At 41.4% G+C, this 21,917-nt stretch overlaps 2 protein-coding genes across 2 annotated transcripts in view; both read left to right on the top strand.

Annotated features, from left to right (window-relative positions):
* Window positions 1–5,122: 5,122 nt before the first annotated feature.
* On the top strand, window positions 5,123–16,170 carry LOC115143224 (adaptin ear-binding coat-associated protein 2-like). Its single transcript, XM_029683385.2, has 8 exons — window positions 5,123–5,293; window positions 10,679–10,779; window positions 12,547–12,651; window positions 14,403–14,484; window positions 14,591–14,699; window positions 14,796–14,937; window positions 15,052–15,136; window positions 16,035–16,170. The coding sequence occupies exons 1-8, from the start codon at window positions 5,193–5,195 to the stop codon at window positions 16,072–16,074; spliced, it is 765 nt and encodes a 254-aa protein (XP_029539245.1). The 5' UTR covers window positions 5,123–5,192; the 3' UTR covers window positions 16,075–16,170.
* Window positions 16,171–17,701: 1,531 nt separating this feature from the next.
* LOC115143223 (rootletin-like) overlaps window positions 17,702–21,917 on the top strand; it is a 50,742-nt gene continuing 46,526 nt past the window's right edge. The window contains exon 1 of the mRNA XM_065001847.1: window positions 17,702–17,865. The gene's annotated coding sequence lies outside the window, so the exon portion shown is untranslated. The remainder of the gene's footprint in view (window positions 17,866–21,917) is intronic.

Genomic DNA, 21,917 nt, shown 5'->3' with positions numbered 1-21,917 from the left:
TCTTATTTACAATGACGGCCTGGCAAAAGGCCTCCAGTGGGGACAGGGCCTGGGATTTAATAAACATGAATAAATACAATATAAATATAGGATGAGACAACACAACACTACATAAGACAACATAGCAGGGCAGCAACGCATAACAACACAGCATGGTAGCAGCACAAAACATGATACAAACATCATTGGGCACAGCCAACAGCACAAAGGTCAAGAAGGTAGAGACAACAACACATCACACAAAGCAGCCACAACTGTCAGCAAGAGTGTTCATGATTGAGTCCTTGAATGGGGTGAGATAAAACTGTCCAGCTTGAGAATTTGTTGCAGCTCACTCCAGTTGCAGTTGCAGCGAACTGAAAAGAGGAGCGACCCAGGGATGTGTGTGCTTTGGGAACCCCCAACAGAATGTGACTGGCAGAACGGGTGGAGGACGAGGGCTGCAGTAGACATCCCAGACAGGGGGGAGTGAGGCCTAAGATAGAGGAAACCAAGTCTAGATTAAACCTTAGCCTGCAGCTTTGATATGTGCTGAGAGAAGGACAGTGTACTGTCTAGCCATACTCCCAAGTACCTGTATGAGGTGACTACCTCAAGCTCTAAACCCTCAGGTAGTAATCACACCTGTGGGGAGAGGGGCATTCTTCTTACCAAACCACATTACCTTTGTTTTGGAGGTGTTCAGAACAAGGTTAAGGGCAGAGAAAGCTTGTTGGACACTAAGAAAGCTTTGTTGTAGAGCGTTTTAACACAAAATCCAGGGAGGGGCCAGCTGAGTATAAGACTATCATCTGCATATAAATGGATGAGACAGCTTCCTACTGCCTTAGCTATGTTGTTGATGTAAATTGAGAAGAGTGTGGGCCTAGGATCAAGACGTGGCATACGCCCTTGGTGACAGGCAGTGGCTGAGACAACAGATGTTCTGATTTGATACACTGCAATCTTTGAGAGAGGTAGTTAGCAAACCAGGCCAAAGACCCCTCGGAGACACCAAAACTCCTTAGCCGGCCCACAAGAATGGAATGGTCTACCGTATCAAAAGCTTTGCCAAGTCAACAAAAATAGCAGCACAACATTGCTTAGAATCAATGGCAATGGTGATATCATTGAGGCCCTTTAAGGTTGCCGTGACACATCCATAACCTGAGCGGAAACCAGATTGCATACCAGAGAGAATACTATAGACATCAAGAAAGCCAGTCAGTTGATTATTGACAAGTTTTTCCAACACTTTTGATAAACAGGGCAAAATAGAAATAGGCCTATAACAGTTAGGATCAGGTTGATCACCCACTTAAATAAAGGATGCACCATGGCTGCCTTCCAAGCAATGGGAGCCTCCTCAGAGAGAAGAGACAGGTTAAAAAGGTCAGAGGCTTGGCGATGATAGGGGCAGCAACCTTAAAGAAGAAAGGTTCTAAACCAGCTGACCCAGATGTTTTTGGGGGTTTAAGGTGTTCCTTTAGCACCTCGGACTCAGTGACTGCCTGCAGGGAAAACATTGAAAAAGAAGGAAGAGCATCGGGACTAGTCGTATTAGAAGGGGTGGGAGATGAGGAAATGATGGATGGGCAAGGAGGCATGGCTGAGTCAAATTGGAATCCTGACTTAATGAAGTGGTGATTAAACAGCTCAACCATGTGCTCCTTAGCAACCATATCATCAACATTAAGGGACATGGGCAGCTATGAGGAGGAGGGTTTATTCTCCACCTTTAACCGTTTTCCATAACCTTTGGGTTAGACCCACGTAGAGAGAACTGCTCCTTAAAGTAATTTACTTTGGCCTTCCGGATAGCCTGAGTGCACTTATATCTCATTTGCCTGAACGAGAGCCAGTCAGCAAGAGTGTGCGTGTGCAGAACCTGTTGCCAAATGGAATTCGACGTGGAGTAACTGCCAGATCCTTTTCTTTATTTTCATATTTGTTAACAATACCACTGAAATTATTTAAAAAATGAAGTTCCAAGCGTCTTCGACAGAGAGGATCAAGCTGATTCTATATCAATTTACAGAGTCCAGGTCATGAAGGAAGGCTTGCTCATTAAAATGTTTTAGCAAGAGTCTATGATAAATCAGGACAGGTCGTTTCACTGAGCAGCCATTACAATCACAGGCTGTAAAACAGTGATCACTAAGGTCATTACAGAAAACACCAGAATGATACCTATCAGGATTATTTGTGAGGATAACATCCAGGAGAGTAGCCTTTTCTGGGTGTTTGGAGTCATACCTTGTGGGATTGGTAATCATTTATTACCATTATTTTATTTGACTAGGCATGTCAGTTAAGAACAAATTCTTATTTTCAATGACAGCCTAGGAACAGTGGGTTAACTGCCTTGTTCAGGGGCAGAACGACAGATTTTTACCTTGTCAGCTCAGGGACTCGATCGAGCAACCTTTCGGTTACTGGCCCAACACTCTAACCACTAGTCTACCTGCCACCACAATAGTTGTTAAAAGACACACATTTGGTTCGGGACATTACTATTTTTATTTTACTACTTTTTATTATTTCTAGTTTTACTATATAAATATCTATTGCACTGTTGAGGAGAGATTGCAAGTAAGCATTGCACTGTACTGTTTACACCCTTTTGTAGGCCTCCCAAGGTGTCACTACAGACCCGGGTTCGATTCCAGACTGTATCACAACTGGCTGTGACGGGGAGTCACAGTGCGGCGCACAATTGCCTCAGCGTCGTCTGAGTTAGGGGAGGGTTTGGCCTGGTAGGCAGTCATTGTAAATAAGAATTTGTTCTTAACTGACTTGTTTGGTTAAATAAATTGTCCTGTGCATGTGACCAATAAACTTTGATTTGAGGACTCCAGCACTGCAGGTGGCAGTAAAACCACCAATATTAGCTTTTACGTAAAAATGTTTTTAAAAGTATTTACCCGAAGGAGGAATAAAGCTAACTACTATAAAATGTCGATAGAGGGAAAGGGCGGGGTAACATCAGCTCTACTTACTTTCTGCATACATTTTTTGTTGTTGCTTATATCCCCATGTTTCTATTCCAGGTCATTTGCTCTAAAAGTAATACATACCTGAAGAGCATAGATCTGTGCTGGGAATGATCTTATTATGCCCAACAGGTAAAATAGTAAACCTTGAAAGAGAATAAACAAAATGAAACTTGATTGCAAACAAAATATATATATTGCTTGTTTGTTTTTTGCTTAAGAAACTTTGAGATTTCTATTATGAAAAGTGCTATAGAAGTTAATTATTAGAATATTGTTTATTGTTATATAATTTTTACTGTGATACCTCAGCCACACCTGTTGAGTGTGGCTGGTGGCCCCACTGCCCTGAGAAAAGCCCTGACTACTGGAGATTAGGTTTTCGGGACTGTCATGACAGCTGTCACTCTAAGTGTAACATGTAACTGCGTGACTGGACCCTCCTCCTGCGTAAACTTCTGCTTTATCCAGAACTCTGAGTCATACCTTGACAGTAAGTTCCCTCTTCTTCATGGAGAACTTCTTGTGATCTGTTCTGCAGAAAAAGCCCCGATGGAGTTCATGGCTTTGCAGGCCCAGAACAAGCTTGCTCCTCATGTCACCATAGAGGACATGAAGCATTGCCTTACCTTACAGGTGAGAGGAGCCTTCATTGAGAGCCGAGTATAGCATTTCATAATCCCAATGTCAATTATGTGAGTATCAGTTATCAGGTGTAGTTTATTGGAAGGTGGAGGCAGTAAGACATCTGACTCGATGTAGAATCGTGTAGATTTTTAGCATTTCTGCCATCCAGAAAGAGCGGGCGCTCCACACCATGCGACTGGGGTCAAGAACTGTGATTTGCTTTCCTCTCCGGAGCAGGGCGCTGTTGAAAGGAGTGATAACTGGAGAGGCATTAAGTGTTGAGAAGGACCAACTGAAGTTGAAGATTCCTGGTGTCTGTGACCCCCGCCATTTGGTGCAACGCAGACCCGGTGAAGAGTGTGGTGAAACAGGTGCTGTGAAACACAGAGTTTTGATGCAGTCTTTACCAGATAAAGTAAAGTTAGGATGTGTCAATTATCCCGTGAGAGCTTTTGTTCCGAATCCATGATGGTATTTTAGGTGTCAAGCTTATGCTCATGTGGCAGCAGTGTGTAGGAGGGAGATTCATAGATGTGAGAAGTGTGCAGGAGGACATGAGACAAAGGAATGTGTAGTATCGGTGGGAAAAGTTGTGTGTGTAAACTGTAGAGGTAACCATGGTGCTGGAGATCAGAGGTGGGTGAGATAAAGGCAGGTTGAGGTTGCCAGGACCAGAGTAGAACAGAAGGTGTCGTATGCTTAGGCAGTGAAGAGAGTAGTAGAGGAAGATGGGTCCAGGGAGTGGGATCCTAAGAGGATCCCTGTGAGTAGGCCGAGGCCAATAGAGAGTGATGGGAATAACATCTGTTTCAGTAAGGTTGTTTTTTGGCATTCATGGCCATGGTTGTCAATTGAGCTTCAGGAATGGAACGTAAATCACAGATGATAGATGTGGTGGCAAATGCAGAGAAGCACTTGGGTGTATGAGATTTTGCTGCAGAAGTTACAAGATGTTTTGAACGAAAGTGTCCCGTCCTCCCAGGCTGCTGGCCTGTAGTAGGATCAGATAGGAACAAAGTAGTGGAATAGTGGTGAGGTTAATGGGTGCAGGGTTAGTAGGTAGAGCATTTTTATTTCATACAGTGTAATGACTGCATCCTGCGGAATAGTAGGCTGATATACAGCCAATGCAGTAGGTGGCGGCATGTACCTATAAACATTTGTTTGCGGACATCCATACTACCAAAGATATGCGTGTGTTTTTATATATACATGCAATGACATTTGGAATGTCTATTCTTTTGTAAGTGTAATGTTTACAGTGCATTGTTTTATTGTTTGTTTATTTCACTTGCTTTGGCAATGTAAACATGTGTTTCTCGTGCCAATAAACCCCTTAAATCAAATCAAAATCAAATCAAATTTATTTATATAGCCCTTCGTACATCAGCTGATATCTCAAAGTGCTGTACAAAAACCCAGCCTAAAACCCCAAACAGCAAGCAATGCAGGTGTAAAAGCACGAATTGAGAAGGTGACTGTAGTAGTCATCCTCTCCAAGAGAGGCGCTCTTGAGCTGTAAACGTTACAGTGCAGTGGGTTCATTCTCCCCCTATAGCAGTTAGAAGTTTGGAAGGTTTTTTACTTGCCAAAATGGCACTGGCAGACGACGATAGTTACGAGTCAGTGATCTGTGTAAAGCCAGAGGTTCATGTGTACAAGATCCCACCCCGTGCCACTAACCGTGGATATCGGTGAGTTATTTTATGGACCCCACTTTGTTGATGAACTTTCTTCTAACTACTCGTTATTAGCTAGCTTGCTAATGCGTTAGCAAATCAACATGAACAAGTGGAAACTGGATGATCCAGGAAGACAAGGTTGTTGCTAGCTAATGTTAATTTGAAAGTATTCAATTATTGAATGCATAAAATGGAGAGTAGATGAATATTGTTTCAGGGATAAATGTATTCATTTAGTTTGCTACCTATGCAGCAAGTTAACTTTCAATATGCTGTGAGGTGGCACCTTTGTTTGGCTAGCTAACTTGCTAGCTTCTAAATAATGCTAGCCAGGTGAGTTAAGTTACCATTTAACTTTAACGAGTTAGTTAGCTATAAACCTGTAACGAGTAGTTAGACTGATATGGTTCGCTCATAGTTAACAAGTTCAAGTAGGCAAGTCTGCTTTATTTTGGAGTGTGTGCAATGTTAAATAATTCGGGACTCCCTAAAACATGCCACTTAGGTACAAGTGACTTTTCGTAACAGGTTAGGAAAGCATTTTCGCTAACCCATACTCTTAATAGAGTACCACAGTATGAGTCATAATACCCATAAAACCTAGCGGTCAAACAGGGAAATGGTTCCAATCGTTTTTCAACCATTAGTTTTTCCCATATGGGGATTTTAGGAACTTAAAATAAGGGCTGTGTTTTGTGTAGGCTTACCCTGGCGTGTAGTTTTGATAACTATGTAAATATCTTTAGCGTAGCACCCCTTATTATCAACATATTCAACAGTGTTTAAGAAATATTACCTTCTGTCTTATCTTGTGATCAAGCCATCAATGTTTTGTCATTATTGGTGTTGTAGAAATGTTAGCTAACGGGTTAGCAATTTGCATGTTTGACATTTCAGTGGAAATACTGAGCAAAAAATGACCTCCTGTATTGTCAGCATACTGTCCCCAGTTATTGGCCACCTTACTATTTTGCTCAATTACAAATAAATACCCACATAATTTAGTTTAAAAAAAAACACCATCCTCGTACCTGAAGTGTTTACTAGATATTTGACTAGTTGGCTAGCCTTCCAGTAAAAAAAAAAGACTTGCCTGTCAACTTTTCATTGCGTAGCCCGGTGTGCCCTCCTGTAGACTCTTAAATGGTTTTTCACCAACATCTTCAGTGTCATAACCAAATAATGTCTCATTTGTTTTACAGATTAATCTTATGTTTTGAGAAGGTAGATAACAGTTTATTACTAACATGAGGGAATCATTTAGGTAAAAAGTTGGATATAAATTGGTGTGGTCTGTCGCGCAGTCAAATTTTACAATATACAGCATGTCCCACAAAATGTGTAATTTAATTGAGAGTTTTCAAAAAAGTAACTTAAACTGCAACAAATTGGTGGTCAGCTAGCTAGAAGGGTGTCTTTAGTTGCAAAACATACTGGTATTTTCCAAGACGTTTTAAATGTTGAGCTACAGGTGATTTAATCCTCCAACCGCTAGTGTGTCTGAAGTTAGGGGGTGGGGTGTCCAATGTTGGGGGAAAATTAGCTAGGACAAGGTGACTAAACAATATATTTGCCTGTATTTACCCCCCAAAAAATAAATGATCATTAACTACGAATGCCAAATCAAGGCGACTATAATAATCTCTGGATTAACTATCCAATGTTAGCTAAATGTAGTAATTAATACATTGTTTACATGTCTTTTGAATGGACAATTCTATGATCTACTTTGATGTTAGTTACAAGGATGCCAACTAGCCACCTTTTGATGAAATTTGCCATTTTGAATCCAAAATAGGTGACCTATGTGATTCGTGTAGATCCGATGAGAAGTTTGGGGGGCTTTGGATGACTACTGGCTGTATGCGAACGAGTGATGCGCGTTTTGACCAATACTGGCTGTATCCAAGGTTCACACAACAGAATGCAGCACGAGACTGAAGAGAAGAGAAAACCAATTTGATAGTTACATCATCAGTGCACGCTCTGGAAAGACAGCGGGGGAGTGGAAAGGAAGTTTGCCAGATAACTTACAGCAGCACGTCCTCTGAACGATAACGAAGAGGTAGGTAGACAGATGACTCAGTCTATTTTGCTAGCACAGACTGGAATGTGTTCTGGGATTCATCCAATGAAATTGAGTATACCGCCTCAGTCACTGGCTTCATCAATAAGTGCATCGATGACTTCGTCCCCAAAGTGAACGTACGTGCATTTCCCAACCAGAAGCCATGGATTACAGGCAACATCCGCACCAAGCTAAAGGCTAGAGCTGCCGCTTTCAAGGAGCGGGACACTAATCCAGACGCTTATAAGAAATTCCGCTATGTCCTCAGACAAACAGGCAAATCGTCAATACAGGATTAAGCTTGAATCCTACTACACCGGCTCTGATGCTCATCTGATGTGGCAGGGCTTGAAAAATATTACGGACTACAAATGGAAAGCCAGCCGCGAGCTGCCCAGTGATGCAAGCCTACAGATGGAGGTAAATGCCTTTTATGCTAGCCTCGAAGCAAGCAACACTGAAGCATGTATGAGGTCACCAGCTCTTCTGGGCGACTGTGTGATCACGGTCTCCATAGCTGATGTGAGCCAGACCTTTAAACAGGTCAACATTCACAAAGCTGCGGGGCCAGATGTATTACCAAGACATGTACTCTAAGCATGCTCGGACCAACTGGCAAGTGTCTTCACTGACATTTACAACCTCTCCCTGACCGAGTCTAATACTTAATTCGCATACCGCCCCAACACATCCACAGATGACGCAGTCTCAATCGCACTCCACACTGCCCTTTCCCACCTGGACAAAAGGAGCACTTATGTGAGAATGCTGTTAATTGACTACAGCTCAGCGTTCAACACCATAGTGCCCACAGAGCTCATTACTAAGCTATGGACCCAGGGACTTAACACCACCCCCTACGACTGGATCCTGGAGTTACTGACTGGCCGCCCCCGGGTGGTAAAGGTAGGCAACAACACAGGAGGTCGGAGACCTGGCAGTGTGGTGCCAGGACATCTCCCTCAATGTGAGCAAGACTAAAAGGAGCTGATCATGGACTATAGGAAAAGGAGGGCCGAACAGGCCCCCCATTAACATTGAAAGGGCTGAAGTGGTGCTATCATGGTCCAAACAACAAGGCAGTTGTGAAGAGGACACAACAGCTTTTCCCCCTCAGGAGACTGAAAATATTTGGCACTGGTCCCTAGATCCTCAAGTTATACAGCTGCACCATCGAGAACATCCTAACCGGTTGCATCACCGCCTGGTATGTTAACTGCTCGGCTTCCAACCATAAGGCACTACAGAGGGTAGTGTGTACAGCCCAGTACATCAGTGGGGCCAAGCTTCCTGACATCCAGGACCTATATACAAGGCGGTGTCAAAGGAAGGCCCCAAAAGTTTTCAGACTCCAGTCAACCGTCATACTGTTCTCTCTGCTACCACACGGCAAGCGTTACTGGATCGCCATGTCTAGGACCAAAAGGCTCCTTAACATCTATGGGATCAGTGTCGTCATCACCGCGCGGGACGGTTGAGCTAACGTAGGCTAATGTGATTAGTGTGAGGTAACTAAACAAAACATCCCAGGACATAAACATATCTAAAGGCTAAGGCATAAAGTTTAACAACAATTTAAGCTAGCTGCATTGTTCAATTTACAGTAGCTATTACAGTGAAAGAATACAATGCAATTGTTTGAGGAGAGTGCATAATTATGAATTTAAATGTATTTAAAAACCAATTAGGCACATTTGGGCAGTCTTGATACATTTTGAACAGATATGCAATGGTTCATTGGATCATTCTAAAACTTTGCACATAGACTGCCGCAATCTAGTGGCCTAAATGTGTATCAATGTAAATAATCCGGGTGGCCATTTGAGTAATTGTTCAGTCTTATGGATTGGGGGTAGAAGCTGTTAAGGGCTTGTAAGTATTTCACAGTGAGGTATACACCTGTTGTATTCTGCACATGTGACAGATACGTTTTGAAACATTTTGGGGGTTTACAGTTGGGACAATTAATGGACAGTTGGGTGAAACTCTCAACATTGAAATTAATAAAAGGTGACTGTACTCTAGAGAATATAGATCTAGCTATAATGGTATTACATATCATACATAAGAACCAAAATAGCTTTTCACAAGAGACACTTTCCCACCTTCCTATGTAATGTTGCATGACTGTACCAACGGTAACAACCACTTACCAACCATGACTGACTGTCTGCATGTTTGAGCCTCTGTAGAATGTCCCGTGCTCCCAGCTAACACGAACATTTCCTGTCACATTATTTGAGAGCAGATTTGTTTGAGGTTCCTTAAGCATGCCACTTCGATACAGCTACGACTTTTTCATATCAGTTTAGTATACTTAATGTAGCAGGTAAAGTTAATTAGGTTAAGGAGTTGCCCTATTTCCCAGGGCAAATGACCTCAAGTTCAGCCTGCTTTGTGGTTACTCCATTGGGCAGGTGATTTTAGATTTATTTTCTCCTAATAACAACCAATATACAAAGAATTCAAGAAGGTTAGTCATTTTGTCAGTTTTGGAAAAAGTACCCAATTGTCATACTTGAGTAAAAGTAAAGATGCCTTAATAGAAAATGACTCAAGTAAAAGTAAGTCACACAGTAAAATACTACTTGAGTAAAGGTCTAAAAGTATTTGGTTGTAAATATACTAAGTATCTAAAAGTACAAGTATAAATCCTTTCAATTTCCTTATGTTAAGCAAACCAGGCGGCCACATTTTAGTTTTGTTATTAATTTACGTATTGCCAGGGGCATGATCCAACTCTGACATTAATTTACAAATGCAGCATGCGTTTCGTGAGTCCGCCAGATCAGAGGCAGTAGGGATGACCAGGGATGTTGTCTTTGATAAGTGTGTGAATTATACCATTTCTGTCCTGCTAAGTATTCAAAATGTAATGAGTACTTTTTGGTGTCAGGGAAAATGTATGGTGTAAAAAGTACATTTTCTTTGGGAATTTTGTGAAGTAAAAGTTGTCAAAAATAGTAGTAGTAAAGTACAGATACCCCCCAAAACTACTTTACCGTAAGTAGTACTTTACACCACTGCTTTTTGGTTCCTCCCCTGTGTGTAGGTGAAAAAGGTACTTAACATTTTCGTCCAAGTGATCATAATCATCGAGAAACCAAAAAATACTCCTGACTTCACCTTCATGTCAATCCCTGCATCCCATGCTCTTTAGAAAGAGCAAGCTACTGATGTGCTTTATGTAGCCTAAGACTCCCATTCTGTTGCATGGTTTGAGATTGCAATTATTGCATTACACTGTTTGATGAGTTTTAGTAAGCCCAAAAGCTCTGTAGCAAAGCAGTCATGACATGCAGGAAGGGTGCTTCACTTTGTTTTTGCAGAGCTGCTGACTGGAAGCTGGATGAGCCAGCATGGACTGGCAGGATGAAAATAATCTCCATAGGAAAGCTTGCCTATATCAAGCTAGAGGACAAAAACTCAGGTAACTACATTTGTCAGACTGTCATGGCTACATCTGTCAATACAGCTGTTGCGCTCATGTCTGTCACCTTGTCTGCTTCATATATGCATGCATACAGTTGAAGTTTACATGCACCTTGGCCAAATACATTTAAACTCAGTTTCACAATTTGACATTTATTCCTAGTAAAAATGTCCTGTCTTAGGTCAGTTAGGATCACAACTTCATTTAAAGAATGTGAAATGTCAGAAATTGAGTAATTTTTTTCAGCTTTTATTTATTTAATCACATTCCCAGTGGGTCAGAAGTTTATATACTCAATTAGTATTTGGTAGCATTGCCTTTAAATTGTTATACTTGGGGTCAAACATTTCAGGTAGCCTTCCACAAGCTTCTCACAATAAGTTGGGTGAATTTTGGCCCATTCCTCCTGACAGAGCTGGTGTAACTTAGTCTGGTTTGTAGGCCTCCTTGCTCGCACACGCTTTATCAGTTCTGCCCACAAATGTTCTATTGTATTGAGGTCAGGGCTTTGTGATGGCCACTCCAATACCTTGATTTTGTTATCCTTAAGCCATTTTGCCACAACTTTGAAAGTATACTGAAGTCATTGTCCATTTGGAAGACCCATTTGCGACCAAGCTTTAACTTCCTGACGGATGTTTTGAGATGTTGCTTCAATATATCCACTTAATTTTCCTTCCTTATGGTGCCATCTATTTTGTGAAGTGCACCAGTCCCTCCTGCAGCACAGCACCCCCACAACATAATGTTGCCACCCCCGTGCTTCACGGTTGGAATGGTGTTCTTCGGCTTGCAAGCATCCCCCTTTTTCCTCCAAACATAGCGATGGTCATTAAGGCCAAACAGTTAGATTTCTGTTTCATCAGACCAGAGGACATTTCTCCAAAAAGTACGATATTTGTCCCCATGTGTAGTTGCCAACCATAGTCTGGCTTTTTTTAATGGTGGTTTTGGAGCAGTGGTTTCTTCCTTGCTGAGCGTCCATTCAGGTTATGTCGATATAGGATTAATTTTACTGTGGATATAGATACTTTTGTACCTGTTTCCTCCAGCATCTTCACAAGGTCCTTTGCTGCTGTTCTGGAATTGATTTGCACTTTTCACACCAAAGTACGTTCATCTCTAGGAGACAGAACGCGTCTCTTTCCTGAGCAGTATGACGGCTACGTGGTCCCATGGTGTTTATACTTGCGTACTATTGTTTGTACAGATGAACATGGTACATTCAGGCATTTCGAAATTGCTCCCAAGGATGAACCAGACTTGTGGAGGTCTAAAAATATATATATTAAAAAATCTGAGTTCTTTGTTATTTTTGGTTTTCCCATGATGTCAAGCAAAGAGGCACAGAGTTTGAAGGTAGGCCTTGAAATGCATCCATAGGTACACCTCCAAATGACTCAAATTATGTCAATTAGCGTAACAGAAGCTTCTAAAGACATTACACAATTTTCTGGAATTTTCCAAGCTGTTAAAAGGCAGTCAATTTAGTGTATATATACTTCTGACCCACTGGAATTGTGATACAGTGAAATAATCTGTCTATAAACAATTGTTAGCAAAATTACTTGTCATGCACAAAGTAGATGTCCTAACCGACTTGCCAAAACTATAGTTTGTTAACAAGAAGTTTGTGGAGTGGTTGAAAAACGAATTTTAATGACTCCAACCTAAGTGTATGTAAACCTCCGACTTCAACTGTATATAGATATATGTATCTCATGATTTCCAGCTTTTAGTCTAACTGAATTCTGTATTTCTTAGGAGAGTTGTTTGCCCAAGCCCCAGTGGAGCAGTATCCTGGATGTGTGGTGGAGGCAGTCACAGATTCCAGCAGATACTTTGTGGTTCGGATAGAGGACGGCAATGGTAAGATGCCATCACAATCAGAAAGACACCAGCAGAAATACGTCACCATGCAACCTGATATGCTGAAAAAGTAAAAAAGTATTTAGTCAGCCACCAATTGTGCAAGTTCTCCCACTTAAAAAGATGAGAGGCCTGTAATTTTCATCATAGGTACACTTCAACTATGACAGACAAAATGAGGGCAAAAAATCCAGAAAATCACATTGTAGGATTTTTTTATTAATTTATTTGCAAATTATGGTGGAAAATAAGTATTTGGTCAATAACAAAAGTTTAGCTCAATACGTTGTTATATACCCTTTGTTGGCCATGACAGAGGTCAAATGTTTTCTGTAAGTCTTCAAGGTTTTCACACACTGTTGCTGGTAATTTTGGCCCATTCCTCCATGCAGATCTCCTCTAGAGCAGTGATGTTTTGGGGCTGTTGCTGGGCAACACGGACTTTCAACTCCCTCCAAAGATTTTCTATTGGGTTGAGATCTGAAGACTGGCTAGGCCACTCCAGGACCTTGAAATGCTTCTTACGAAGGCACTCCTTCGTTGCCCGGGCGGTGTGTTTGGGATCATTGTCATGCTGAAAGACCCAGCCACGTTTCATCTTCAATGCCCTTGCTGATGGAAGGAGGTTTTCACTCAAGTTCACGATACATGGCCCCATTCATTCTTTCCTTTACATGGATCAGTCGTCCTGGTCCCTTTGCAGAAAAACAGCCCCAAAGCATGATGTTTCCACCCCCATGCTTCACAGTAGGTATGGTGTTCTTTGGATGCAACTCGGCATTCTTTGTCCTCCAAACACGACGAGTTGAGTTTTTACCAAAAAGTTATATTTTGGTTTCATCTGACCATATGACATTCTCCAAATCTTCTTCTGGATCATCTAAATGCTCTCTAGTAAACTTCAGACGGGCCTGGACATGTACTGGCTTAAGCAGGGGGACACGTCTAGCACTGCAGGATTTGAGTCCCTGGCGGCGTAGTGTGTTACTGATGGTAGGCTTTGTTACTTTGGTCCCAGCTCTCTGTAGGTCATTCACTAGGTCCCCCCGTGTGGTTCTGGGATTTTTGCTCACCGTTCTTGTGATCATTTTGACCCCACGGGGTGAGATCTTGCGTGGAGCCCCAGATCGAGGGAGATTATCAGTGGTCTTGTATGTCTTCCATTTCCTAATAATTGCTCCCACAGTTGATTTCTTCCGACCAAGCTGCTTACCTATTGCAGATTCAGTCTTCCCAGCCTGGTGCAGGTCTACAATTTTGTTTCTGGTGTCCTTTGACAGCTCTTTGGTCTTTGCCATAGTGGAGTTTGGAGTGTGACTGTTTGAGGTTGTGGACAGGTGTCTTTTATACTGATAAAAAGTTCAAACAGGTGCCATTAATACAGGTAACGAGTGGAGGACAGAGGAGCCTTTTAAAGAAAAAGTTACAGGTCTGTGAGAGCCAGAAATCTTGCTTGTTTGTAGGTGACCAAATACTTATTTTCCACCATAATTTGCAAATAAATTCATTAAAAAATCCTACAATGTGATTTTCTCATTTTGTCTGTCATAGTTGAAGTGTACCTATGATGAAAATTACAGGCCTCTCTCATCTTTTTAAGTGGGAGAACTTGCACAATTGGTGGCTGACTAAATACTTTTTTGCCCCACTGTATATTTTGGGCAAAAAAATCCATTGTAGTTTGAAATGTTAATTGCAATACAGTATTCTAGCTAGTACATCGGTCTTCTCATGCACTTCTTTTTTTAAAGGACGACATGCATTCATCGGCCTGGGGTTTGCTGATCGTGGGGACTCCTTTGACTTCAATGTAGCTCTTCAAGATCACTTCAAGTGAGTCAACCTCTCATGTCTATCCTCTCTTTGGTTTTGGCATCAACATCCATTTTTACATTGGAACATTACGTACAATCTAACAAATCTACCCCTTTTTCTACAGGTGGGTAAAACAGGAAGGTGAGCTGGCGAAAGAGGAAGCATCTCAGAGCACAGCACCCAAACTGGACCTAGGCTTTAAAGACGGACAGACTATCAAGATCAGCATTGGGGTGAGCATAAATGGTGGAATGAGGAGAAACAAAAATGGGATGAAGAAAAGGTGATACGGACATGCTAAGAAGGGATAGGGATTTTCTTTGTCTTAGAATATAAAGAAGAAGGATCCAGGTGCCAAGTCTAGGCCCATGGGCAGTGGCCTTCTCCTTCCTCCACCAATGGCTAAGGGTGCAGTCCTTGTATCCCCTCCTGGAGGCCAGCAATCACCTCCACCTACGCAGTCTAACACAGGTAACCTCATTAGGCTATAGAGCTCAATGACCCAATATTCCATTACCACTGCTCAAGCACATGTTAACATGGATAATTCTACATCTACTTTTTTTTGTTTTTCACCCCCTCCAGCCTCTCTCTTAGATTTTGGAGGCCCGGTCCCTGCCGCCCTGCCCACTGCAGACCTGTGGGGAGACTTCACAGCAGCTGGTGCCAGGTCAGTCTTAGAGCTAATGGTTTAGACCAGAGATGGGCAACTTTGATGGGCGTGGAGGCCACACAAATCAGAACTCATCATGATGGGCCGCAGTTGCTTGCAATTATGCGTACACAAACAGCTAATTTCCTGTAATTATACACATTTTGCCATAGGGTGGTGGGAAATGTTTGCAGTTTTTAGTATTATATCTGAGTGAGACTAACAAAATCAATGGGGTTCCCCCCCCCCCCCTGATTGTAATTCAACTATGATAACAAGTTTAGATAGCTGGCTGCAAAATTCACTTAGCAATCGGACTTTGTTTTTAGCTGACATGGGCTAATTGACTGACTCTCATAACAAAAGAAACTGCTGATGCACAACCAAATTTCGAAATCGCACTTTGTGTATTCTACTATTCTGTTACCCTTTTTGTATTTATTTAACTAGGCAAGTACATTAAGAACAAATTCTTATTTACAAATGACGGCCTACCCTGACCTCCCCTAACCCGGATGATGCTGGGCCAATTGTGCGCCAGCCTATGGGACTCCCGATCATGGCCGGTTGTAACTGCACTTAGATGCAGTACCTTAGACCGCTGCGTCACTCGGGAGCCATAAATTACATGGGAGCCACTATTACTGTACTATTGTGTATTCTACTATTCTAACTGGCAACAGTAAGTTAAGAACCCGACTGAGGAAGTTGGCAGGCCTTATGCATGGTGTTGTGGCAAGGGAAACTGACTAGAGATCACAGGGTTACTAGCTCAAATCCCTGATGAGTTAACTCTCTCATCCCGTTGGGTGAAGCTTTTAAACAGTTTGATGGGGGGGGGGATATATCAACATTTTGTCATCCATTCATGTTAACCTTCTCACATTCACACATCATCCTCTCCCCCTCACCACAGCTCCAGTCAAGACACTGCTAAAGGATGGGTGCAGTTTTAGCTGTGAGATGGACTACACACACAGGCTCCTAACATTCCCTGGACAGAATGATTGTGAGAAATTAAATGTGGGGAGCTCAGTCAACTGACAGGTTGCTTGGCACAAATGATGCTCTACATTACATACTCATTGTTTGCCTACACAAATGTATAGATTCAAACTATCACAAGTCAGTGATTGACCAGCACGTCCTTTTTAGATACAAAGACGATATTACTATTTTTTAGATACTTTAACTATGCAGTCAGAAGTGACCCTTCATGTTGTTGCTGATCAAGTATGTTTTATATTTCTGTCACTCTGACCACCTGAAAATTATGCATTCCATGTTAATGACACCTTCAGGTGGTTTACTCATCTCTGTCCCTCCCCCAATTTCTCTCAATTTTACACAAATCTGGATGTCAACCTTTCTCCTCATAACTGTCATCTGACCCTTCACCTTACACTACTCCTCGCTACAGCCCAGTACCATCATCTCATCCAACATGATTAGGTGTAAAGTTTAGTATTTGTATGCCTTATTTGTTGTTGAATAGGGTGAATATTTTTTGTTTTTATGTCCAAGTATAACTTTTGTCACTCTTGAAGGACAGGTGTATGTCTCATTTCACAAGGTTGGGAGTTGTCTACTTCAATGTTGCTTTCCAACCACTTTCAAATTTTACTCTTGGCTTAAGAGAACGTATAGTATCTGTTCATATCAGTCTATCTTGGGCAGCCAGATCAAACCAATGTCTAGTTTGGATTTTGGTTAATATGTGGTGGTAGGTTGGAGAAAGGCAACATTGACAATTATTTTATTTGTTTACATAGCATATCATGTATCTTTAGCTACCTTTCCTGTTCCTTTTTGTTGAGTGGCCTTTGTCAACCCATACTTTACCCTACTAGTGCCTTTCAGCGAATGGACAGTTGGATGTTTGAGCAAATATTTGTCACAAATTAAAGCCAAAAGTGCCTTTTACGCAAATCAAAATCACCTGTATAAAATGTAAAGCGACACTTTATTGTAAATAAACCATTTGTTGTTCATTTTTTCCTTTTCTGTTTTCATTGTCAGGTTGACTTCCCACTACACAGGTAAGGAAACAGTGGTAAGCGTGTTTAACAGGTAGTTATTTTGACTTTAGACTAGGTCTGTCTCCTTGGTTTCGTCTCCATGACTGGTGTTTGTTTGGTGAAGTATGACTGACAAGCCTTTCCGCAAACGTTTTGCTTCAGTGTACAAGAGAAGGAAATATGCCAGTGCATGTCATCTGACACCAGAATTCAGGATTATATTGTTTTATTAAGGTGTTAAGACTGTTTGACTGAAACTGTCACTGGTAACTGGAGAAGTTGCCAGGGTGAGTAGTGGGTATTAAAATATATATTGGATTAGATGTACCATATTCTACGCATTTACTTTTAGATAAAGTTGTTAGCCTAATAATGACACTGCAAAGTGGATTGAAGGCTACATGTGTCACATACAACTGAGTACTTTTCTACAGAACATTGGGCTATCGCTCTTAATATTTGCTTGGCCCTAGAAGACATTGCTCATGATTTACTGGACTTAATAGATAGACTTTCATGCTTATGGTACAGTGCCGATCTCGGGTATCAAGTCCCTCCCCGGAAAGGGTTTGGGGGAGAGCTGGAAGCAAATCGACGTCAGCAGCATATTGCTACAAGTTGGCTGACTAGTCTAGTAAAACATTTAAAATCCGAAACGGTAGTCCAAGTATCCTGCTCTCGAATACGAATGGAGTTGACAACTATGCACTCAACCCTTATTCATGCTAGGTAAGGTAATGGCACTCGTTTGAATGGGCTGTGATTTTGGAAAGGAAGTGGTGAATGTCCTTCGCAGAGTATAGGCTACTTTGTTTATTACGGGAAACGAAAGGAAATACTATCTATTTTCACTGTATGTCCGCGTTTAATTGGGACCATCGTCCATAAAATCAGAGAAGCGTTAAGGCGGCATATGGCCTCCATGAAGGCAGGTAGATGCAACCGTATCGGTGATGCGATTTTAATGCACGACATGTTTACGTACCCGTCGTGCACGCAGGATCATCACATTTGTCACTGAAATGGTGTGTTTTGGAAATCCATGAATTCTGCAACAATGTTGCCGGTTAACAAGCAATAGGTGTGTTTTGCGAATGCGATGATTGTAACATCAGTAGGCTGGCGTTCCTCTGGGTGACCTAACTTCTCGCTTTGCAACATTGTTTCCAAGTTTTTGAAACGTTGATTGGGCGCGTCAGTGGGGGGCCATTGTTGTGGTTGGTCACGGAAGTCTGGGTTTCATCAAATCAAAAGTTTATTGGTCGTGTACATAGATTTGCAGGTGCTGCGAAATGCTTGTGTTTTCTAGCTCCAACAGTGCAGTAATATATACCAATACACACAATCCCATTAAGAAATATTAACGTCATAGTCAACATAGCTACAAGAACTAACGCAAAAATCATGCAGTACACTCAGCAGCAAGCAGTGTGGCAATTCCACCAGCAGGCCCCAGTGGCAATAACTTAATAAGACCAGAAGTTTACCTTGACTTGGAAGAGTTCCAGTGTAGGATGGCCATAGCCAGCTTGCTAACATAGCATCCCTCTGTGACAAAACTGCGTATTGTAGTGGCCTTTTATTGTCCCCAGCACAAGGTGCACCTGTTTAATGATCATGCTGTTTAATCAGCTTCTTTATATGCCACACCCAAAAAATAGAAATTCTCACTAACAGGGATGTAAACAAATTTGTTTTGCTTATAGTGCGCATGGAAATCTGTGACCAACACTTTACATGTTTCTTTTATATTTTTGTTCAGGGATATAATGCTATGTGTATAGACAGTATATTAATATAGAAAGTGTGTACAGCAGTAGTTATAGGATGAGCCATCACTACAATACAATATATACATATAAAGTGGGTAAAACAGTTTATATATATATTTTTTTTTAATTGGGGTGGATCAGCTTAGTATAGCGGAAAGATTGTTGCTTCCATCAGTGTAATTGTCTGCATCATTTCCAATCCCCATATCTTGGTAAATATATATACACGTACAAACATATGCATACGTAAACATTTATACATATACATACAGTGGGGAGAACAAGTAGTTGATACACTGCCGATTTTGCAGGTTTTCCTACTTAAAAAGCATGTAGAGGTCTGTCATTTTTATCATAGGTACACTTCAACTGTGAGAGACGGAATCTAAAACTAAAATCCAGAAAATCACATTATTATTTTTAAGTATTTTATTACTTAAAAATCCTACAATGTGATTTTCTGGATTTTTGTTTTAGATTCTGTCTCTCACAGTTACAGTGTACCTATGATAAAAATGACAGACCTCTACATGCTTTGTAAGTAGGAAAATCGGCAGTGTATCAAATACTTGTTTTCCCCATACATACATACATACCTATATACAGTGGGGAAAAAAAATATTTAGTCAGCCACCAATTGTGCAAGTTCTCCCACTTAAAAAGATGAGAGAGGCCTGTAATTTTCATCATCGGTACACTTCAACTATGACAGACAAAATGAGAAAAAAATCCAGAAAATCACATTGTAGGATTTTTAATGAATTTATTTGAAAATTGGATGACTATGTACATAGGGCAGCAGATACTAAGGTGCAGGGTAGTGACAGTGTCAGGGCAGGGTACTGGGCATGGGTGGCAAGTGATGACTGTTTAGCAGTCTGATGGTCTGTAAATAGAAGCTGTTTTAACAGTCTCTCAGTCCCATCTTTGATGCACCTGAACTGTCTCCGACTTCTAGATGGTAGTGGGGTAAACAGGCCATGGCTCGGAAGGGGTCAAGCAGAATTTCTTCAGCTTCCTGAGGTTGAAGAGGCGCTATTGCGCCTTGTTCGCCGGTGTGGCGGGACCATAAAGGGGGAAGCTTAGTCAGTTGTACAACTGAATGCCTTCAACTGAAATGTGTCTTCTGCATTTAACCCAACGCCTCGGAATCAGAGAGGTGCGGGGGGCTGCCTTAATCGACATCCACGTCTTCAGCGCCCGCGGAACAGTGGGTTAACTGCCTTGCTCAGGGGCAGAACGGCAAATTTTTACCTTGTCAGCTTGGGGATTCGATTGGTTACTGGCCCAACGCTCAATGATGTGAAAGCCAAGTAACTTGAAGCTTTTGACAATACACCCTAACTGTAGCCTATAACAATGTAATATTCCCCAAAAGACTATCTTAATTTATATATTCACAATAATAATAGTTAGTATTAGTCGTTTGTAATTCTGCCTGACCACAATTTATTTATCCTTTATAGCAGAACAGCTTACATTTGTAGAATGCAAAGACTACTCTTGCTCGCTCTAGTTTAGATACCACTGTACAGTATTACATAGACATTCAAGGGGTTACAGCAGAGAGTTTGGCTATAACTGACAAATGAATGAATCCTTATAGCCTACGGGTAGCCTATACATGCTTTACCAGAGGACAGAAAACAGACCCACACCCAGATTCATTACACAGGTTAAACCTGTCTGAGCTATAATAGGCTAGGCCTAGTTTGCTAACTTGCTTATTATTACAGTACTGGTAATTGCATGGTAATAGGATCACTTAGGGCCTGGAGTCGTTATTCTCATGACCTGACCAGGAAAAATTGTGGGGCCTTTAACCTAAGGTTATGTTTCCAAGTTAACTTATTCACAAAGATTCAAATGCTGATCTTGCATGCTCAAAAAAGTATCTATTACCCTTGCCTCTATACAATGCAGCTCTGCCAGGACACCACAAGAGGGCCCTTAACACAAAACAAACCCTAAAAACTGAATGTTGGGCTGTAATATTTAACATTGTCCGAATATACAGTAGTTATGTGGCAGTATAAAATGTCTCAATATTTTATGCACACCTTTCAAAATGACAACATGCTGAAGGTTGTGGAGGTGTGGTTAAGGCTGAGCTTTGTGAATAGAGGGGTCTGTTATTGACATTCTGAGTCCCTCTCTTTTGTAGGCATGTCTGTTACCATGGTAATTCAAGCATTGAAGTGGTGTGGCAGGCACAGTGATCAAGCTGGGCCCCCAGATACTGAAAAGGGGAACACATTTGTTCTGCTTTTCCTTCCTTGTTGTTCATGTGTTGTGTGTGTTAATATATTGTAACATTATAAACAGTGACCGACATGTAGTCACTGTCACCAAATATCCCATTTACAGAGGGGTGTAGGGATCATGGATGCCCCTTAACATGGCCGCCCTCATGATTATTCATACTGTGTAGCCTAACAACACTTCCTGGTCTAATTCTATATGACAGAAGAAAGTACTGTATGTCACTAATAGGCCTGATGAAAGGACACACAGACTTCTTAAAGGTCCAATGCAGCTGTTTTTATCTCAATATCAAATCATTTCTGTTTAACAAGTATGTACCCTACTGTGATTGTGTCTTTTTGACCAATTTAATTTAAAACAAAAATAGTTTCTTTAAAAATCCCAGTAAGGTTCTGAGGAGTATTTATGTCTGGAAATAAAGCCCTTTTGTGGGGAAAGACTAATTCTGATTGGCCCAGTGGGGAGCCAGGCCCAGCCAATCAGAATTCGTTTTTTTGTGTGTGAAGCTATTGTGTCTTTTTGACCATTTTAATTGGCTTCACCCCTGCACAGTCATGTGAAATCCATAGATTAGGGTCTAATGAATTTATTTCAGTTGACTGATTTCCTTATATGAACTGTAACTCAGTAAAATCTTTAATTGTTGCATTTATATTTTTGTACATTATAGTTATTGGCAGAGCAGTCTCTTTCTTATTGATCTATTAACTAATTCACCCCCTGCTGATGTCACCAGGCAGGCTA

The sequence above is a fragment of the Oncorhynchus nerka genome, linkage group LG15 (genome assembly GCF_034236695.1).
Source record: "Oncorhynchus nerka isolate Pitt River linkage group LG15, Oner_Uvic_2.0, whole genome shotgun sequence".
In the NCBI taxonomy this organism is placed as follows: domain Eukaryota; kingdom Metazoa; phylum Chordata; class Actinopteri; order Salmoniformes; family Salmonidae; genus Oncorhynchus; species Oncorhynchus nerka.
This window is presented reverse-complemented; position numbering and strand designations above follow the sequence as displayed.

What these genes read in the sequence shown, in the direction of transcription:
- LOC115143224 (XM_029683385.2), top strand. Translation starts at nt 5,193, where the DNA reads ATGGCACTGGCAGACGACGATAGTTACGAGTCAGTGATCTGTGTAAAG. An exon ending in GCTCTTCAAGATCACTTCAA is followed by an intron (nt 14,485 to 14,590) that starts GTGAGTCAACCT and finishes CTTTTTCTACAG; the next exon opens with GTGGGTAAAACAGGAAGGTG. An exon ending in TTCACAGCAGCTGGTGCCAG is followed by an intron (nt 15,137 to 16,034) that starts GTCAGTCTTAGA and finishes CCCTCACCACAG; the next exon opens with CTCCAGTCAAGACACTGCTA.